This window comes from Tenrec ecaudatus, chromosome 10 (genome assembly GCF_050624435.1).
Source record: "Tenrec ecaudatus isolate mTenEca1 chromosome 10, mTenEca1.hap1, whole genome shotgun sequence".
NCBI classification, from domain to species: Eukaryota; Metazoa; Chordata; class Mammalia; order Afrosoricida; family Tenrecidae; genus Tenrec; species Tenrec ecaudatus.
In genome coordinates this window covers 78,949,688-78,968,734 of record NC_134539.1, presented here as the reverse complement: position 1 = coordinate 78,968,734, position 19,047 = coordinate 78,949,688, and the positions used below count along the sequence as shown (strand labels likewise).

The 19,047-nt window shown below is 57.6% G+C and overlaps 1 protein-coding gene across 4 annotated transcripts in view; it reads left to right on the top strand.

Moving 5' to 3' along the window:
• Window positions 1–371: 371 nt before the first annotated feature.
• The window catches only part of DNM1 (dynamin 1), a 45,734-nt gene continuing 27,058 nt past the window's right edge, over window positions 372–19,047 (top strand). For all 4 annotated transcript variants that reach the window (XM_075560721.1, XM_075560720.1, XM_075560719.1 and 1 more), the window contains exons 1-9: window positions 372–627; window positions 14,771–14,844; window positions 15,112–15,261; window positions 15,606–15,809; window positions 16,028–16,126; window positions 16,218–16,378; window positions 17,484–17,626; window positions 17,774–17,909; window positions 18,082–18,149. In XM_075560721.1, coding sequence (XP_075416836.1) covers window positions 467–627; window positions 14,771–14,844; window positions 15,112–15,261; window positions 15,606–15,809; window positions 16,028–16,126; window positions 16,218–16,378; window positions 17,484–17,626; window positions 17,774–17,909; window positions 18,082–18,149 — 1,196 coding nt within the window. In that variant the 5' untranslated portion in view covers window positions 372–466. The remainder of the gene's footprint in view (window positions 628–14,770; window positions 14,845–15,111; window positions 15,262–15,605; window positions 15,810–16,027; window positions 16,127–16,217; window positions 16,379–17,483; window positions 17,627–17,773; window positions 17,910–18,081; window positions 18,150–19,047) is intronic.

Genomic DNA, 19,047 nt, shown 5'->3' with positions numbered 1-19,047 from the left:
CTCGGGATTCGATGGCCCAATGGGCGACCTATAGGACAGAGTAGATAGAGCTGTGGGTTTCCAAGTCTGGAAATCTTCCCTGGAGCAGAAAGTCTCATATTTCTTCCCCAGAGCAGCTTTTTGGTTTGCACTGCTGACCTTGAGGATAGTAGCCTTTGTGTCTGAACAGCTGACTTTGAACATAGCACCTCAACGCCTAACCCATGAAGCGACCTAGACTCAAGCGCCCCCAAACACCGCAGCAGGAGAAGACTACAGCCCCCATAGTGCCCCGGGCGGCGCCTGCGCACGGCGGCCGGTCGGCGGATCCCGCTGCGCCCTCTGGCGGCGGCCGGGCGCCGCGCGACGCTCGCATCCCCGAGGGGCGGGGGGCCCGTGGCACAGGCAGTCCGGGCGCGCGGCTGCAGCGGCGAAACGGGAGCCCAAGTCTGGAGCCGGAGCGCAGCCTGCGGGGCCCGCCGCAGCCATGGGGAACCGCGGCATGGAGGACCTCATCCCGCTGGTCAACCGAATGCAGGATGCCTTCTCGGCCATCGGCCAGAACGCGGACCTGGACCTGCCGCAGATCGCCGTGGTGGGCGGCCAGAGCGCTGGCAAGAGCTCCGTGCTCGAGAATTTCGTAGGCAGGTAAGAACCGCGCGCCCCGAGGGCCCCTTCCCCCACCCCCACCCCCGACCTCCCGATGGCGCCACGACCTCGGAGCCCTGGTCCTGCGCCCGGGGACGGCGCACCCCCACCCCAAAGTCACAAGGAGGCCCTCCCCGCCCCCGCGCCGCCACCTCGGGAGGCCCCGGGGGCGGGAGCGCCCCCAGCTTGTCTCCAGACGTCTCCAAGCCGCCGGCCACTGCATTACGCCCCCCGCCCCCGCCCCATCCTTTGGGGACGACAGCGCTCTCCAGAGACCCTGGCCGGGAGCTGCCGCCCACCTTGGGCGCGGGGGTTGGCGCTGTGTGTGGGGGGTGGGTGGCCTCGCCATTCGTCAGGGGCTCCCTAGGGCGGCGGGTGACCCTGAGGTAGGGCAGCGCCCCCAGGGCACGGTGGTACAGCCACCTCACCCCCCGCGGGGTTGATGGAGTGTGGCAGGGGGTCCCCGCACCTCCTGGAAGAGGACGTGGGCTCGTGGGCATCGGTGGCCCCCGCACAGTCTCTCCCGCGTCACACACACCTCTGCGGCTCGCGGCCGCCATCCGTGCGCAGCAGCGCGGCAGAGGGGGAGGCGCGGGCTGCCGGAAGATGAAGGACAGGATGGAGGGGGGGGTGGGAGGAGAGACCTGCTTCTGAGCCCCCAGGCCTGGGTAGGGGGCGCCTGTCAACGTTGCTCTCCCCTTGCCCGAGAGGAGAGACCGCAATGGAAGAAGGCAGGCGGGGAGGGCAGAGATGACTAAGACAGAGAGGAAGGGGGGGCATTTGCAGAACCTAATCCCCCTCCTGCCTCTGATCCCACAAGGCGCTGGGAGGACCAGGTGGCAGGGAAGCGGGGGGTGGGGGGGTGGGGGGGTGGAGGGTCGCACCCATAAAGACAAAGGGTCCTGAGGCAGACAGGGTTGCCCCAGGAACAGGGAGCAGAGATGGCTTTTATGGTTGGGGCAAGGAGAGTGCAATTGCTGACTCTCCAGGGCTGCAGGTGGCCTGGGGCTGGGGGACTGGGCAGACTGACCACCACCCCCTCTTCCATCACCCTCCCTCCCCTTCTCCAGAATCCTCAGCTTTCTTCCAATGACCTTCATGGCTAGGGAAATGTCTGTCATAACGGTGGGGGAGGGTGGTAGGGGTCCCTCCCCACCCACCAGAGGGATAGGGGTTCTGTGGGGGTGACAAACTGTCCAAATCAGGTTCTGCTGGAAAACTCCAGGCAGCCACTTGCCCTCTCTGTGCCTCAGTTTCCCCATCTGTGATATGGTCAGTTGGTCATTTCTGCCACCAAGTGGCCCAGTGTCAGCCCTAGTCATAAGAGGAAGATTGGAGTGAGGGATGTATCTGTGGGTTGTTGGAAAGATTCAGTGGAGGCGGCTGGGCCCATATGGTCAGCAGGGGAGGGGTGCTGTCTGTCTCTAGGGAAGTGAGGGGGGAGACAAGCTCTGCAGAACCCCCTCCTCCCTCCACCTGCCGCTCACATGATCCCAGAGCTTCAGAGACACTGGCAAGAGACACAGATGGCTCGGGGCAGCGGGGAACCCTGAAGACCGCACAGGCCTGAGGCTTGGAACGTCTGTCACTGATGGACAGTACTGCATCTGATAGTGTACAAATCGTATCCCTTCCTCCTGTGTTCGTGCATTTGTACGAGGCTTCCCTGTGCCGGGCACCATCCCCAGCAGCCCCATGAGGCAGGGACCTGCCTTACAGAAGAGGAACCTGAGACTCTGGAGGTCATGCTGAGGCTTGATCAAGGTCACACAGCCAGGACCGAATGGCAGCTTGTTAGACTTCAAAGCCCAGGGTCCTGGTCCCATCCTCTGCACTTGGCCCTGGACTCTGGGGGCATACAGGTGTGTGGGCCTCTGTTTGCTCCATCTGGGGCATGAGGACAGGAAGGGCTCTGGCTCTGCCTCCCTGAGAGTAAGTGGCAGTGAGGTCATGGGAGTGCGAGCCCTTTAGTAACCATGCAGGAAAGAGCCCCTAGGAATGACCTGGTCTCTGCCCTCCTGAAGTTCACTGCCCAAGGAAAGATATGCTAGGACGTGTACAGCAAGCAGCCCAGCCCAGCCCCAGTCCCAGCAGGTGTGGCTCGGCCTTCTGGCTGCCTTCCTCTACAGCCCTGTGCCCTTTCCCCACATCTCTAAAGGAACGCCTCCATTCCCTGGAATGCAGGACAGGGAAGAAGAGGAAGGCTTGGCCCAAGGCAGAGAGTGACCAGGAAAGTGTCATTTGCTTCTGTGAGAGCTGGGGGGCAGGCCAGGGTTGGAGCAGAGGCAGGGAAACCCTTCCCAGCTGACCCTTCCCACTTTCTCCTGGGCTCCAACCTCTCCACCTAGGGCTAGGTCCCCAGGGCTGCTGAGCTTGGTAACAACCACTCTGCCCCCAGGGGCATCCTGGGAGCTAATCCTCCACGGGGAGGAAGTAGAAAATGCATCCGAGGAAGAGGCTGCTCCTGAGCCTGGCTACCCGGTACCCAGGGGACCCTGCAGGCAGCAGCTGCCCAGGATCTGCTCAGACCATGTTTCTGCTATTTTCTCACCCACCTGACAGAGAGGGGAAACTGAGGTTGGCTTATGGGTCATTCAGTAAAGATTCCTGGAGCATCCATCATGGAGTGCCCACAAGGCCTCAGCACAGGGGCAAGACGGAGAATAGGGAGGACAGACAGTTGGGGAATGCAGGCTGTGGGGAGAGGGGAGAAGAGACGCTGTCTAGGGGTCATCAGGGAGAGCTTCAGAAGAGACACATTCCAAATGATCAGAAGCAAGGAGACTCACTGTGATGGGAAGTGATGAGGCTCACTAGGGAAGGAGCGTTCTAAACCCAGGGGGCAACATACCCAAAGGCCATGGGGCAGGGAAGAATTTAATGAGCTTCAGGAACGGAGAGGAGCCTCAGTGGTGTCTGCTGTTAGGAGTCCTGGGGGTGCAGTCGTTAAAGGCTGGGCTGCTAACTGCAAGGTCAGCAGTTCAAAACCACCAACCAAGAGAAAGCTAGGGCTTTCTACTCCCGTAAAGAGTTGCTTTCTACTCTGCCCTACAGGGTCACTATGAGTCAGCATCAACTCTATAGCAATGAGGGTTTTGTTGTTGTTGCTTTTGTTTTGTGGTGGTTGGTGTTTGGGGAGCGAGGGAGAGATGGGTCAATGGGTAGGCAGGGGCATCATGGACCAGGAGAAGGAGCTGGGGCTTATTTTCATTATTTCCAGAAGCTTTTAAGTAGTGACGTAACTTGCTGATTCCAGCCAGAAATGTGTGACTGGGAGGGGGGGAGCGGGGGAGGGGGAGTGGGTGCTAGGGAGTGGGAGTGGTGGCAGTGGCAGAGACGGTGAGGCAGTTGGGAGAAAAGATGGAGGGGTATTTGGGGAGTACATCCGACAGGGCCTGCTGCTGAGTGGAAGGTGGAGGTTGCAGACGGAGGAATCAAGCATGACCTCAAGGAGTGACTGGGTGGCTGAGGTGCCTGTAACAGGGACCGGGCAAGAGAACAGCAGGCGCGGCTTGGCGAAGGCTAGGAAGAAAGTAAGTGGTTTTGAACGTGCTGAGTCTCTTGCCCTTCTATGTGGAGAAGTCAGGTGGGCACTTTGGTGGTACAAGCCGAGCTCGCGGGGCTGGGCATATAATGTGGGCATCCCTGAGGTATAGCTAGGGCTTAGACCTGGGGGGCGTAGATGAGATCATCTTAGCAGCAAATGTAGACAGAGTCATGATTTTGGGCCCCAGACCCCTCCAGCATTTCACAAAGAGATCCCTGGTGCCCCAGACCCCAGGGGTCCTCTCCTCTAGCATTCTGGCTCTCCATTCGCTCGCCCGCCTGGTTATATGTCCCCTAACACATACACAGATGGAAAGTGAGATGTCTGAGGCTGGCTTCCAGGCTCCAGCTCCCCCTGGCCTCCCTCGTTCTGGGGCAAAGGCAGGCTGACAAATGAGAAGTACCCACCCTCCCTGCCCTCTGGGTCTCTGGATGAAGGCCAAGGTCAATGGGAACATTACCAAGCTCTAGGTCAGGAGCTCAGGCTCTGGAATTGGATCTGGATTTGAAGCCTACCTCTGGTACTTTTAAGCTGAGCGACTGTGGCCATGTCTCGTAAGCCCTGCTCAGGTGCTAAAGCCGCACCTGTAACATGGGATGCAAATAGCGCCTCCCTTGTGGAATTCTGGTGCCCTGCAGCCATCACTGGAGAGCCTGGTATAGGGATGTGCCAGTTCCATTCCCGCCTGGGCCTTCACGGGTAAACCCTTTGGGATGGTGCAGGCAGAGAGGTGGGCCAGGCTGGGCATGAGGGATCACCCCCCAGGATATGGCAGGGAGCCTGCCCAAGGTGCACCCACAGAAGAAGGGTGGGGGTCCCTGATGGCTGCCTTCCTCCCAGCCTCACTGCAGCCCCCCTCGCTGTCCTCTTTCGGGTCCCAGCCCAGGCCCCATGCTGACCTCTGGCCTTTGAGAGAGCTCCCCTGGCCTGAGCTGGGTGATAGCCCACTCTGCTCTCTCTCTCTCTTTTTTTTTTTAACTTTAATTATTTCCCCCCACTCTGCTCTTAAGCTGTCTCTTCCTCTGCACCCTTTGGTTGGGTGCACCATGGTTGTCTCATTTCTCAGATTTGGAAACTGAGACCAACAAGAATTAGGGTATAACTGGGACATCCCAAGCTGAGGGACACCGACCTGGAGGATGAGAAGAGGACTTACATTTGCTTGACATGCACTGAGTGCCAGTCCCCTGAGGGTGCAGTGGCAGACACGGGCGCTCTGGATGAGACCACAGGAAGGGCTCAGTGGGCCTGGGTTTTGAAGAAGAGTTCAAGGAGCCTGGTCCTGGAAGACAGAACTGCCCTTTGGGTCAAAAATTCGGTAGAAGAATCCTGATCAAAAGGAGGGGAAATGCAGAGAAGAATTTCAAATTCTCATTGACCCCAGACTCTTTTGGAGCACAGGAGAGGTGGATGAACTCCTGAACCTATTGCCCTAAGGTCATCTTTAACACTTTAGGCAAAAATATCCTCCCAAAGTCTCCTTAAAATCAAATCATGAAACCCATTTAGTCAAGCCCCGATTATGACTCATAGGCACCCTATAGGGTCCAGTAGAATGGCCTCTTGGGGCAGTTCTTTATAGGAGCACACAGCCTCATCTTTCTCCTTTGGGGGGCAGACGGGTGGGGGTACTGCTGACTCTGCCAGTAGCAGCCCAACTCACATTCCACCGCTCCCCCCAAGGCTCCTTGAAGCCAAACAGTCGGTTAGCTTAACCATCGAGTCAGTTCTGTAGTGCATTAGACTCTTTTAAGGGCTATCTATTGGGGATATAGTGTAGTCATTACATGATGGGTTGCTAACCATAAGGTCTGAAGTTCAAAACCATGAGGGGCTCTGAGGGAGAAAGGCAGGGCTTGCAACTTCTGTAAACAGTGTTAGTCTCAGAGACCTACAGGAGCAGATCTATCCCATCCTATAGGGTCGCTACGAGTCGGCATTGACTTGATGAGTGTTTTCTGTTTTGTTTTTTAATTGTACCTGCTAGCCACAAGGTAAACCGTTCAAAGCCACCACTGGCTCCAAGAAAGAAAGAGGAGTGTCTCTGCTCCCATGATGATTTACAAGCCTTGGAAACGTACAGAGTCTCTGAGCTGGAATAGATCCAATGGGATTAAAAGGAATCCTGGTGGCACTGCTGGGTCGGCTAACTAACTGCAAGGTTGGCAGTTCAAACCCACCAACTGCTCCAAGGGAGAAAGGCGAGGCTAGCTGCTCCCATAAGATGAGGGGAGATCAAGCCGCTGTTTATAATTATGAATGTCTTAAAAGCCTTCTTGCTTGATGGTGTCTTAGTGAGTCCTGTGTTTTTCCAACGAGTCCAATTTTAATAGATGGTATTTTATATGCAAAAAAAAAAGATGCATCACCTTGGGAACCTTCTATAAATTCTGCTCCTGAAAAATTTATAAAACCTCAGAAACCCTACTAGGGGTTGATATCAACTTGTGACAGTGGGACCTTTTGGTTGATGTGGGATTAAAACTGACAACAGAAACGCAGAGAGACGATGGGTACGTCGGGGCAGTGAGGGTGTGGTACTGAGGCAGGGGGTAAGGATGGGCATGGAGTTGGAGGGTAGACCCCACTCACCCAGTGGGACAGGAGGAACGGTTGAGTTTGTTTATGGTTGGCTGGGCATATTCGCAACAACAAAAAATACAATGTAAAATAAAATGGGGGGAGTCGCTTGGGGGCCAGGAGGTGGCTGGACATGAGCAAGAAAAGGACTTGGACAGGGTCTGTGTGGGAGAAGACGCCCCAGGCAGTGGCCGCAGTATGTGGATGCTTGGCCCAGGCTGGGGCGGGACTGTGGAGGGGAGGCCTTGTCCATAAAAAGTCTCTGCAGGCAGCTTGTTGCTGCAGGACGGCCACACGCCGCCTCGGCCTCTACATGCTTAGAACATACACCCGCCACCTGCTGATAGCTCATGACCTGTAGAAACCCCCTGGAAATGTGCCCACCCCTCAGCCAGAGGACATCCCAACCCTCTCCCCAGCCAGTGGCCCCAAAGAACCTGGAATGAAAGGTGACCCTGCAGACAGCATCTGATCCTGGTGCCAGGAGAGTCCAGTTTCCTGGGCCTTGGCTAGGGTCAGCAGGTCAACCAGGTAGGGAGGGGGGAGGGCGGGAAGGACTGGGCAGGGATGGAGGAAGCCAGTTATGGGCACAGTGCCATGTGTCCCATGCTGCCCCGCTCTCATCTCTCCGAGGAATTGCGAAAGACAACTCGGGGCCTCCTACTTTCAGAGCCATGGGGCGGGCTGGCCTTGGATTCCCCACCTGCGGATGCGGAGGAGTCCATGGAGAGACATGGGGACAGGGGCCCTCTGCCCGGGGCGCCCTATCTCTTCCCACTCCACTCGACTCCACACCGCCAGGGGCCTTCTATGCTCACTTAGGGCCACCAATCCCCATGTCACAGCTTCCTCCATAGCCCCAGGACTGATCCATCCCCTGGCACAGGCGGCCTCCACTCCTCAGCCCACAGCCGTCAGGAGGGCTCCCTGAGAGAGCGGACCCTGGAGGGGGTCCTGAGACTGCTTGTGAGTAAAGTCTAGACCAAGGAATGGGATCTAAGAGGCATGCTCTTAGAGGTGACTTGGGGAGCTCTCACCCCACAGAGAGGGCAAGGCTGCAGGAGGGTCAAAGAAGGAGCCCTAACATGTGGGGGCTGGTCCCCAGGTTGAAGGACAGTATTGATTACAGCCTGCCAGCCAGAGGAGTCAGCCTCTCTGGGAGTGGGGCGCAGAGATGGCACAGAGAGCAAGGGCCTGCCCATGGTCACACAGGACTGAATTAGAGCCAGGCCAGATACTTGCCCCCAGGCCAGGCCTTTGCCTGTGTCTGTCCATCCCCTCCACCTCCCACTGATGTGCGTGTACACGCCCACACAGCCCCTTTCTCCTCCTCTCCACTCCCATCCCCTCCCTGAGCTGAAACCTGGCTAAAGGAACAGGAAGCAGTTGCAGAAGGCAGCTCCAGTCACTTGGAATCACTATAGGCAACCGGAAAATATGGGGTGTTGAGCTTGGAAGAGTGCGCTGGCCGGAGGCCCTGGGAGCAACCTCCATGCTCCCCAGTCAGTCCGCAAGCCCTGTAGAGTCTACCCCCCCGTCCACTCCCCCATCCCAGTGCCACCAGCTTTTCCTAGCAACAGGGGCAGCCTGCACACAAAAACCAGCCGTGTTTCCGTCACCAGAAGTGAGTGACGTCCCCGGGCCTCCGCATCTCTGCCTGAAACCCTACGTGCCACGCCAGCCCTCCCCACGGAGACTCAGCAGCTGAGTTGGGCCTTGGAAGCCCGCATGACCCAACCTGGCTGCCTTCCAGTTGCTTCCTCCTGGTCCACCCTCCCACCAGGCGCAGCATCTCGCCGTTCATGGAGACACTGGGCCGTGCCTTCTTGCCTCCCCTCCTGGGTGCTGTTGTGCATGCGGGCGGGTCTCTCTGCCTGAAGAGCTCGTCATCCTACCCTTGGTATCCTCCCTCCTTCCCGTCTTCTGCCTCCAAGTCTCTGCCATCAGCCAACACCTCCTCCAGTGTATACTCCCTGGCCACCCTCCTCCCTGGACCGGACCTCTGTGCGGGAGCCAGGACTCAGCTTTTGCCCAGCATGAGGAGTGGGTTGTAGAGGAAGGAAGAAGTCCTGCCCCCTGGCCTGAGGTCTCCCAGCAGACCACGGCCCCAACCACACTTCCATCTCTTCTGGCGATGGCCCCATTCGCCTGCCTCAGGTGCACCCAGTGTCAACACAGGGGAAGGAAATCTGGGCCACGCCAGGCTGTTGCACCCACAAAGCACCCCGCACTTGGTGAGGGCATGGGGACCGCCACGGAGCTGCTGGGGAAACGGAGGCTCAAAGCAGGACAGAATTTGGCAGGAGGACCAGGACTCATTCACGGAAAACTGCCGATGTTGAGCAGTGCCGCTCCAGACGTCGTGCTGGATGGCATGACTTGGCAAATGCCCAGCAATTACCAAAGTGTCGCTTGGAGCCCGGTGGGTGCGTGCCTCCACCTCCATGCTGAAACCCACTTCTTCCCCTTGAGGGCGGAGAACCTGACCGTGCAGGTCTCCCCTGGCTGTTGTGAAGGTCAATGATATGATGCAGGGGTACGTGGCATGTCCAGAGCCCAGCGTTGGAAGTGTGCAGCTCAGGGAGTTTCAGGGAAGGTCGCTTTGTGCCACCAGCATCACGGTCTCTTGATGAGCATTCCTGTCACCAGAAGAAATCTCTAGGCCATGTAGCTTTACAGTCGCTGGCAGAGCCCCGGCGGGTATGGAGCCCTAGTGGTGTAGTGGTTGACATGCTGGGCTGCTAATTGCAGGGTTAGCAGTTTGAAACCACCAGCAGCAACAAGGGAGAAAGACAGAGCTTTCTACTCTGGTAAAGAGTTGCGGTCTTGGAAAGTCACAAGGGCAGTCTACCATGTCCTATCGGATTACTATGAGTCAGCATTGACCCAATGGCAGTAAGTTTGGCTTTGGGTTTGGCAGAGCCCCTGGCAAGCAGTGTTATCCATTATTATGATTTAAAACCAAATATCCATACTGCAACTTGGTGGTGCAACTAGATAAGCACTTGACTACTAGAAGAAAGGTTGGGGGTTTGAATCCAGCCAGAAGTGCCTAGGGAAGCTGGCTGGCAGTCTGCCTCCCCAGGCCACACCCTTGCAAGCCCCATGGACCGACTCTGCCCAGCAGACCCCGGGGCTCTGGGGTCGAATCCAGCAGCAGCAGGGAGACTATGGTGCTGGGATGATGGCCGCTTTGTATTTCATAAAGCCTGGTATGTCTTTTCAAACATGCTTTTTCACATGGGAAACATGATTCTTTAAGTAGGACATGAAAGAGAAATCTATTTCCATGTTGCAAATCCCAAACCATCAACATTGGCCAGAGAGAAAAAGGAGGCAGGGAGGAAGGAGAGGTGGCCAGGTAGGAGGGAAGGAAAGAGAATGGGTTTTCTTAAAAAGAAAAAAAAAAGTAGTGGTTGAGGAAAGAGCTCTGGACTGGGATCCAGGACCATGGGTACAAGTCCTGCCCTATCACGACAGGGCACCAGGGTGTTGTATCTCAGTTGAAGGTGTGCAGGAGGGTGATGGCGGGAAGACTGGGCCAGTGCATGCATCGGTGAGCGTGCCAAGCTGTGTGCCGGGTGCTGAGGATGCCCCTGCAGCACTTGCTCCCAGGACCTCTGAGCATCTGAGGCCAGGACTGCCCTGCAATGTTCAAACCCCAGCTTGAAATGCATGAGCTGCGTTGAGATGGGCACACCCGGACTCCCAGGGCAGTAGAAACAGAGAGGGACTTGTTGCTCCGAGCAGCCTCACCCACTCCCTGTGGTATTTCTTGGCCCACCTCCTCACCCCACCCCGGCTTTCCACATTAGGGACACCTCAGAGCCCACCACGCCCTCTCCTCTTCCTCCTTCAGGGCCAAATTTGGCTGGAAATCTCCTGGCCCACCCCCATGCTGCCAGCCAGCCCCCAGGAGACACACTTTCCAACCTTCTCCCCACGGCACCATCTGGTGGCCTGGTGTGAGGGTCCAGCCTGCTCCCAGCAGGCGCCACACGCTGTCCCAATAACTTAGAATCATGCATTCACTCACATTAGACTCACAGCAGCCGGCCTGGCTGCTGGGGAGGCCTAGGTTCCGAGAGGGAGGGCTGTTTGTCCATGGCCACACAGCTAAGTGACGGTCCCTAGCCGGTCTCATATCAGACTCTGGAAGCAGAAGCAGCATCATTAGAATGTCCACCAGTTACCAGCAGGGCCTGGGAGTCAGGGCCCCTGAGCTTGGTCCCAGGTGAGTGGGAGTGGGGTGGGAGCAGGGCTCACGGCAGCCCTTCTTGGTACAGTTTCTCCAGACCCCTCTTGGGTGGTGACAGTGCCAAGTCCAACAAGGGTGTGGGTGTTTTCCAGCTCCAGGAGGTGTGGATTTCTTCAGGTATGACGGTGCCCCTGCAGATGGCCAGGCAAGGCCTCCCAGGGAAGCCACCATCTGCCCAGAAGGAGTGGGGAGAGCTGGCGTGCCACCGTCCTCCCTCCCACACTGGGCGCCCCACACAAACACCCCGGCTGGTGGGCCCCACACACTTCCCCAGACACCTGTTCTGCCATCGCCCAGTGAGAGGTGCAGGGGGTGACCCTGGCGGGAGGCTTAAGTGGCCACCCCCACCCCCACAGAAGAGCGCCCAGGGGGCTGGTTAACAGAGGGCTGTAGGGAGCACGTCCGAGTGAGTGAAAGGACAGAGCTATGGGAGCGCTGAGCCCCCCTGGTGCTTCCAGGAATCCTGCCTGAGCACCTACTACATTCCGAGTCCTGGGCACAGGGACCGGCAGTGAGCTAGGAGTTCACAGCCATATGTGCCAGCCAGCTGGTCCTCTCCCCTCTCTGCCAAGCGAGGAGGAGCTGGGGAGCAGACCTCCTGGGCCCTCATATCGCCCGGCCCCTCTCAGGGCCTCGGTCCCACCCTCTGCACGGTGAAACAGCCCCTGCAAGCTTCTCCTTAATTTCCAGCATTCCCACCCATCGGTCCATGGATTACACTCAGGGTCTGGAGTGGGGTGACATGGAAGGGTTTGTGGGGATTAGGATCGATCCCCCAGCTGAAATTAGGGGAGAGAAGGGGCTGCAGACAAGTCACCACATGGCAGTGTTCTGGAGCTAGTGAGCACCTTGAAAGGCCACGCCCACTTTCCATGGCCACGCCCAAAGGGGTAGAGACCCATAAGTTGAGAACCTCTGTTCTAGAGGATGTCCGGTTTACACCTGAGAGCTTTGAGGTCCAGAGGGTGAAGCGGCTTGCAGTATTAACCCAAGACCTCTGCCTCCTAACCACTAAGCCAGCCATCCTTAGACCTGACTGGGAACATGGAAACCACCTGGGGAGCCAGTGGGAAATCCAGATTGGGCCCCAAGACCCCACCCTGCCACCCGGCCATGTCTGAGGAACGTGCATTTTAACAAGCCGCCCAGGGAATTCTGATGCAGGCCAGTTTGGGCCAGACTTTGTGGCCAGAGGTCACAGCCAAGATGGGGCCTCTCCCACCTGGCCAGACAGGGCCCTGCCCTCTAATCTCTGCTGCCTGTAAGCTGTTTGTCCTTTAAGTAGCCCCAGGAGTCAGCCATTGTGGCAGGCTGGCTGGGGCCCCTTGACCACCCACTTCCCTGCACCCTCTATGAGGTGCTTCAAAACCCCCACCCCCTCGGGCCCTACATAGTTTGGGTGGGCTGATCTGTGCAGGGAGGCTTCATGGGAGAGAGATCCAGGGAAGGGCCACATCTCCGGGAAGGGGGGGGGCACTCTGTGAGTAGTTCTGTCCTTTCTCACCGGTCCCACTGTTTCCATGACAACAGCAGTTGCTATGGTATTTCTGGGTAAGGAGCTAGTGGAGGAGAGAGGTGGACCCTAGGCTTTTACCTCCACCACTGTGAGACCAAATGTGCTACCACCACAGTCCTGGGAGACCTCCAAAGCGGGGATCACCTCCCCCAAGAAACCAGAGAACAAAGGATAGGCCACAGCGGCAGGAAGCCCCTGAACTCCCCCAGCTAAGCACCACCTCCTCTGCTGCCTGCAACACCTCCTCTCTAGCACATGTCACTGCATTGCATTCTGTTTACTGTCTGCCTCGCCCAGCACCACACGCTCCAGGGTGGGGGTGGGAGTGGGGGGGTGCTGCCTGACTCATCTCCCATCCCAGGGCCCAGCACAAGGCCTGGCATCACGAAGCTGCTCCCATAATTGAGTTCTGTGGAGAGCTAAGTCTGGCTCCTTGCTTTTAGGGGACGGCACAGCTTGATGGGAAGTTCCCGAGCTCTGGGGCCCAGCGGATGCTCAGGTTTGAATCCCAGCTCTGACGTTGCTAGTTAGGTGACCTTGGACAAGTCACCTCAGCATTCCACGCCTCTGTTTCTTCATCTGTAAAGCGGAGGCGGTAATTGCCAGAGGAGAGCATGGTGTCGACGGCTTAGGGATTCACTGGACGGAGTGAGCGCCGCCCATGCAGTGAGCCCTTTGCTGGGCAGTGGGCTACAACAGATGGACAGAACCAGGCAGTTCCTGCGCACCTGCTGCTCACGGCCTTGTGAGAGTGGGTAGACGTAGCTGGTGCCTGAAAAAGTGTTAACAAATGCACACTTTATCTCCTCCCCCTTCAAACCCTTTAGAGCAGTTCCCTCCGTTCCAGCCTGGACTCACCCATGGCTCTTCCCAGCAGCCTCTGCTCTCCCCAGAGGTGGGGGCAGGATGAAGACTGGCATCAGCAGAGGCTTCCCCAGCCCCCAAGAGAAGCCCTGAACCTAGGAGTCCTGGGCCTAGTCTGTTGTCTGGGATGCAGGGAGCGCTGTAGGGCCAGGTGAGGCTCTGGGCAGGGGGCAGGAGACTGGGGTTCTGGCCTCAGCTCTGCCTGAGTGTGAATCTGATGGGCAGAACTAGTGATGCGTGTGAGTCTGCGCATGTCCGTTCCCCTCTTGGGCCTCTGCCACCTCTGCAGGAACATGCTAGCTAGCTGGATCTCTGCAGCTGCTTGGGCTCTGGACTGCTTCCCCTTTTGTGGGTCCCGAAGGTCCTGTGACTTCTGATTTTCCAGGCTGATCCTTGGAGATGCCTCCACCCTTAGGCTTGTGATGGCCTGGGTGGGGCGGGGCTGGGAGGGGTGAGAAGAACTGACAAGACAGACAGAATCCAATCCCTGATGAGTCAGCCAGGGACAGCTGATGCCAGGTATGACATCGGTTCGAGCACATGTTCGAGGTCTGGACTTTCAGGCCTAGGGGCAAGAGGTGCCTTTGAGACCCCCCCATTCTACTTCCTCAGAGGGACGAAGGGCAGAGGGAGGGCTTGTACTACAGCGTCAAACAGGCCTGGGCTCAGGGTCTATTCTGCTAGGTACAGACTGCAGCTTGGATGTCTCGGAAGCCCCGTCTCCTCGGGGATTTGATCACAGCATCTGCTCCATAAGGCCAGGAGACACTTGTCCACGAAGCACGTGGCACGCAGTGGGCACTTCCAAAAAACGGGTGCTTTCCGCTGCCCCCTTCTTCCCAGCATCCCTGTGTCCTCAGCTCCAGCCAGCACCTGGCACACAGTGTGCACTTCGGAAATACGGGTGCTTTCCTCTGTCTCCTTCCCAGCATCCTCTGTGTCCTCAGCTCCAGCCAGCTGGGCCCGGGAAGGGGAAGTGAGATGCTGCCCTTCCCTGAAGGGAAGGAAGTACAGGCCCCTTTCCTTTTGGATGATGCATAAACATGGACACATCAGCAGATGGGGTCTCACATGCCTCAGTTTCCCTCAGGCTGAACAGCAACTGGCCGAGTTGGTGCAGGGATTTCCTGTTGGCTCCGAACAAACCAGACATGTCTGAGAGAAGTCTGGGAAAAGGTTGGCAGCTCAGCTGCATAAATCCTGTGGCTCAGGAAAAATGGGGGGGGTGCAGGGGACACACTTCCCATGCTTCTCAACCTCCACAACTATCCCTGAAGCGCCCTGAGCCCTCAGGCTAAGTTGAGACGTGGAGCCAGGACTTTGGGGGAGTTTTGAAGAGGGCCCTATTGATCTCCCTCTGACCCCCAACTCCTTATAGGGACTTTCTGCCCCGAGGATCCGGCATTGTCACCCGCCGCCCCCTGGTCCTGCAGCTGGTCAATTCTTCCACAGGTACTGTCCTGGGCCCCCACCCCCAGCCTCTCACACTGACCTTGGCCAGGAGCTCCCCATTTGCTCCTTGCCCCCATCTGCAGAATGAGATGAAAATACTTGGCTAGGACAGGTTCTGGTGGGGGAGGGAGAAGTCACGGCTGGGGAGGGGGGAGTGGGACAAGGGGAGAGGGTTTCCTTCTGATAGGGGAGAAATCCAGGTGGGATTCTGGCCTTTGATGCCTATTTCCCCCCCCGCACTGCCCCCCTCGCCCGGTGATGGAGTAGAATATGCCGAATTCCTGCACTGCAAGGGTAAGAAATTCACCGACTTCGAGGAGGTGCGTCTGGAGATCGAGGCTGAAACGGACCGTGTCACCGGCACCAACAAGGGCATCTCTCCCGTGCCCATCAACCTGCGAGTCTACTCGCCGCACGGTAGGGAGGCCCGGGGGCGGGCCCCCGCCTCGCTGCGCCCGCGCCCCGCCCCGCCCCTTCGAACACCTTTCTAGGCCCCGCCCCTTTGCAGCCCTAAGTGAGCCCTGCTTAGGCAGATTAAGTGAGCCCTGCTCAGGCAGATTCCTCCCCGCAGTGACCAGGTCCCAGCGCTACGCTGCAACCCAAGCTCCACCCTGTCATGACCACGCCCACCCATGGCTACGCCCACCCACACCCAACTGCCGCCCGCTCCGCCCATCGCGATTCCAACGTGAATTCTCTCCACACCTGCTCCCACCTCCCCTCACCCACGGTCATCCGCGCTCTCTCACTGCCTTGTCCAGTGCTGAACCTGACTTTGGTGGACCTGCCCGGAATGACCAAGGTCCCGGTGGGGGACCAGCCTGCTGACATCGAGTTCCAGATTCGGGACATGCTCATGCAGTTCGTCACCAAAGAGAACTGCCTCATCCTGGCCGTGTCGCCCGCCAACTCCGACCTGGCGAACTCTGATGCCCTCAAGATCGCCAAGGAGGTAGACCCCCAGGGTAGGTTCCTACCAAGCTGGAACTCCGAGGCCAGGGCTGCGGGCATCTTGTCTCAACATCAGAAGGAGCCACTTGGACCGTCTCAGCAGAATGTGCGGAGAACTGATAAGGAATGCGGGAGTGGGGGCAGGGAGGTGAGGGAGTAGGCAGAGCGTGGAATGGGATGTGTGGGGGCCTGTGTGTGAGAGCAGGCTCCGGGTTGGCTGACCCTCCCGCAGGTCAGCGCACCATCGGTGTCATCACTAAGCTGGACCTGATGGATGAGGGCACCGACGCCCGCGATGTGCTGGAGAACAAGCTGCTCCCCCTGCGCAGAGGTAGGCAGGTCCCTGCCTGACCCCGACCACTGTCCCCTACCCCCTGGGCAAAACTGCTTGTCCCCTGACCTGGACCCCGTCTGGTCCCCAGGTTATATCGGGGTAGTGAACCGGAGTCAGAAGGACATCGATGGCAAGAAGGACATCACAGCTGCCCTGGCTGCTGAGCGAAAGTTCTTCCTCTCCCACCCATCCTACCGCCACTTGGCTGACCGCATGGGCACACCCTACCTGCAGAAGGTCCTCAACCAGGTGGGTGCTCAGGTCAAGTGGGGTGGGGGCTGGGGGAGCCAGCAGGAGACGATGATTGGGGTGAGGTCAGTCAGCCAGCATGACCCATACTCACACCATGAGTCCTTTTTCTGACCTCTTCCTGACTTCAATCTAGGGAGGGAGCTCTGACACCCAGCCTAACCCCCAGGGGGGGAGACCAGGACTCTGCATGGAGGGTTGGTAAGGGTTTGGGGACCCAGAGTGAAGTGTTCTCAGCTGAAGACTTTGGTCCCCTGCCTGTGAACCAGGGAGAGGCTGGCCTGGAGATTGAGGAGCACGGCATGCCAGGGCTCCCCTGGAGTGTTTCTCCATCTGGAACGGGGCTTCCAGAGCCATGCCATGCCTGTACATGCATGCCTTAATTCAGGCTGAGGAGCCTGGTGGCATAGTGGTTACACATTGGGCTGCTAGCTGCAAGGTCAGCAGTTCAAAACCACCAGTCTCCCCAAGGGAGAAAGACCGGGCTTTCTATTCCCATAAAGAGTTAGTCTCCGAATCTCACAGGGGCAGTTCCACTCTGTCCTTTGGGTGGCTGTGCGTCGGCATGGACTCGATGGCCGTGAGCCAACCCTCCCACCCTCCCACCACAATGCATTTGCTTTGCCCTTATTCAGACCAAACTCACCGTTCTCAAGTTAGCTCCTCACAGGATCCCCTGAGACAGAGCAGAACTGTTCCTGTGGATTCCTGAGACTAACTCTTTGCAAGAAGAGAATGTCTCAACTTTGGTTTTGAACTGCTGACCTTGCAGTTAGCAGCCCAATGTGTAACCCACGATGCCACCAGGCAGTGGTCCTTATACTATTGGGAAGAGGATTAAATTAGTTTCAAAATTGGGTAATTGCACACAAAAGTCCAGATTTCTGGCTTGTGTTGAAAATGAAGTTATTCCGCCATTGATTCAATGCATACCTCAGCTTTCATTCTGCTGGGCTGGGCTGCCATGGGCAGGGCTGCAGCTGCCCCTGATAGCTCGCCACCTCCCCACATCCACATGAGCCCGTGCCACCTTTGTCGCTACTTGATGCTGTGCTCATTGGAGCCTGTGATCCTGGCCTTCACCCTCCTCTTGCTCCACTCCCAGCAATTGACAAACCACATCCGGGACACGCTGCCGGGGCTGAGGAACAAGCTGCAGAGCCAGCTGCTGTCCATCGAGAAAGAGGTGGACGAGTACAAGAACTTCCGCCCAGATGATCCAGCTCGCAAGACCAAGGCGCTGCTACAGTGAGGCTCTCCCTGACCCCCACCCCCCACCGAAAGCTGAGGTTCCTCCCCGCTCAACGGACACACACATCTCTGCACCGTCTTCAGTTCCCCAAGCTCCCTCCACAGGCTGCTTCTGTCCCTCAGGCCACACTCCTCTCCCCCCAGGATGGTCCAGCAGTTTGCTGTGGACTTTGAGAAGCGCATCGAGGGCTCGGGAGACCAGATCGACACCTATGAGCTCTCGGGAGGAGCCCGAATCAACCGGATCTTCCATGAGCGCTTCCCCTTTGAGTTGGTCAAGGTAGGGCAGGAAGACTTAGGACCCTCTTCAGCAAGAGTCAGTTTCTCTCTCTTGCTCTCGATCTTTCTCTCTCCTTTGCTGACCAAATTGGAGTGGGACAGACCCTGCCATGACCTCCCCCAAGTGTTAGTGACTGGCTTTGACCAGCTATCTCTCTGCTTCCCCCACACAGATGGAGTTTGATGAGAAGGAACTCAGACGGGAGATCAGCTATGCTATCAAGAATATCCATGGCATTAGGCATGTATTGGGACCAGGAAGGTGGGGGGGTCTGAGTCTGGAAGGCAAGGGAGCCTAGCTCAGAGGCACAGGGAATGATGAACTGGGTCTCCCTCAGAAAGACCCTAGAAGGCTGGTTTCCAATCCCTTCATCCTTGACTCTCTGGCTCTCACTTTGACAGGCCCTCGCTGGGAGAAGGGGATGGGAGGTTTAGGTCACTCCTTTTCCTGAGACCTCCTGTCCCCCTTCTCTGCTCTTGGGAGCAGGGTCTAGAGGCTGGACCACCTGGGCAGAGTGCAAGGCACAGGTGCAGGGGACACATTCTGGGGTTAAGCTTCCTGCTCACCCCCAGGTGGAGAGCACCACCCAGTCTTACCCAGGTGGGGAGAGCAAAACTGCCCAAAGCACTGAGTGGGACCTGGGGCAGGCAGAGCCTATAGGTGCTGGTCTATATTCCTCTCTGATGTCACCACGGGGCAAGTCCGCTCCACTCTCCACCCGCCCATTAGCCTGAAGAGGATCCTATTCCACCCAGCGGCCCTCCTGCCAGCCAACCCCAGCTCCCTCGGATCAGGAAGGGAGATTGGGACACCCAGACTCCTCTCAGGGACCCGGATTTGCACTATGCTCCCTCAACAGATCTAGTCAACACACACACAATGTAACAAGCCTACTCTGTGCTAGGCAATATCTCAGACCAAACTGCCCTCGCCCTCGTGCGGGTTCCGTTTTAAGGTCGGATGTGAATCCGCATGATGATAACCGCATTGACCAAAACACAGGAAGGAAAGAAAATCTCCCTTAGTATTGAAATAAAAAGCCCTGGTAGTGGTTACCCATTGTGCTACTAACTGTGAGGTCAGCAGTTTGAAACCACTAGCCATTCTTAGGGAGAAAGACAGGGCTTTCTACTCCCCC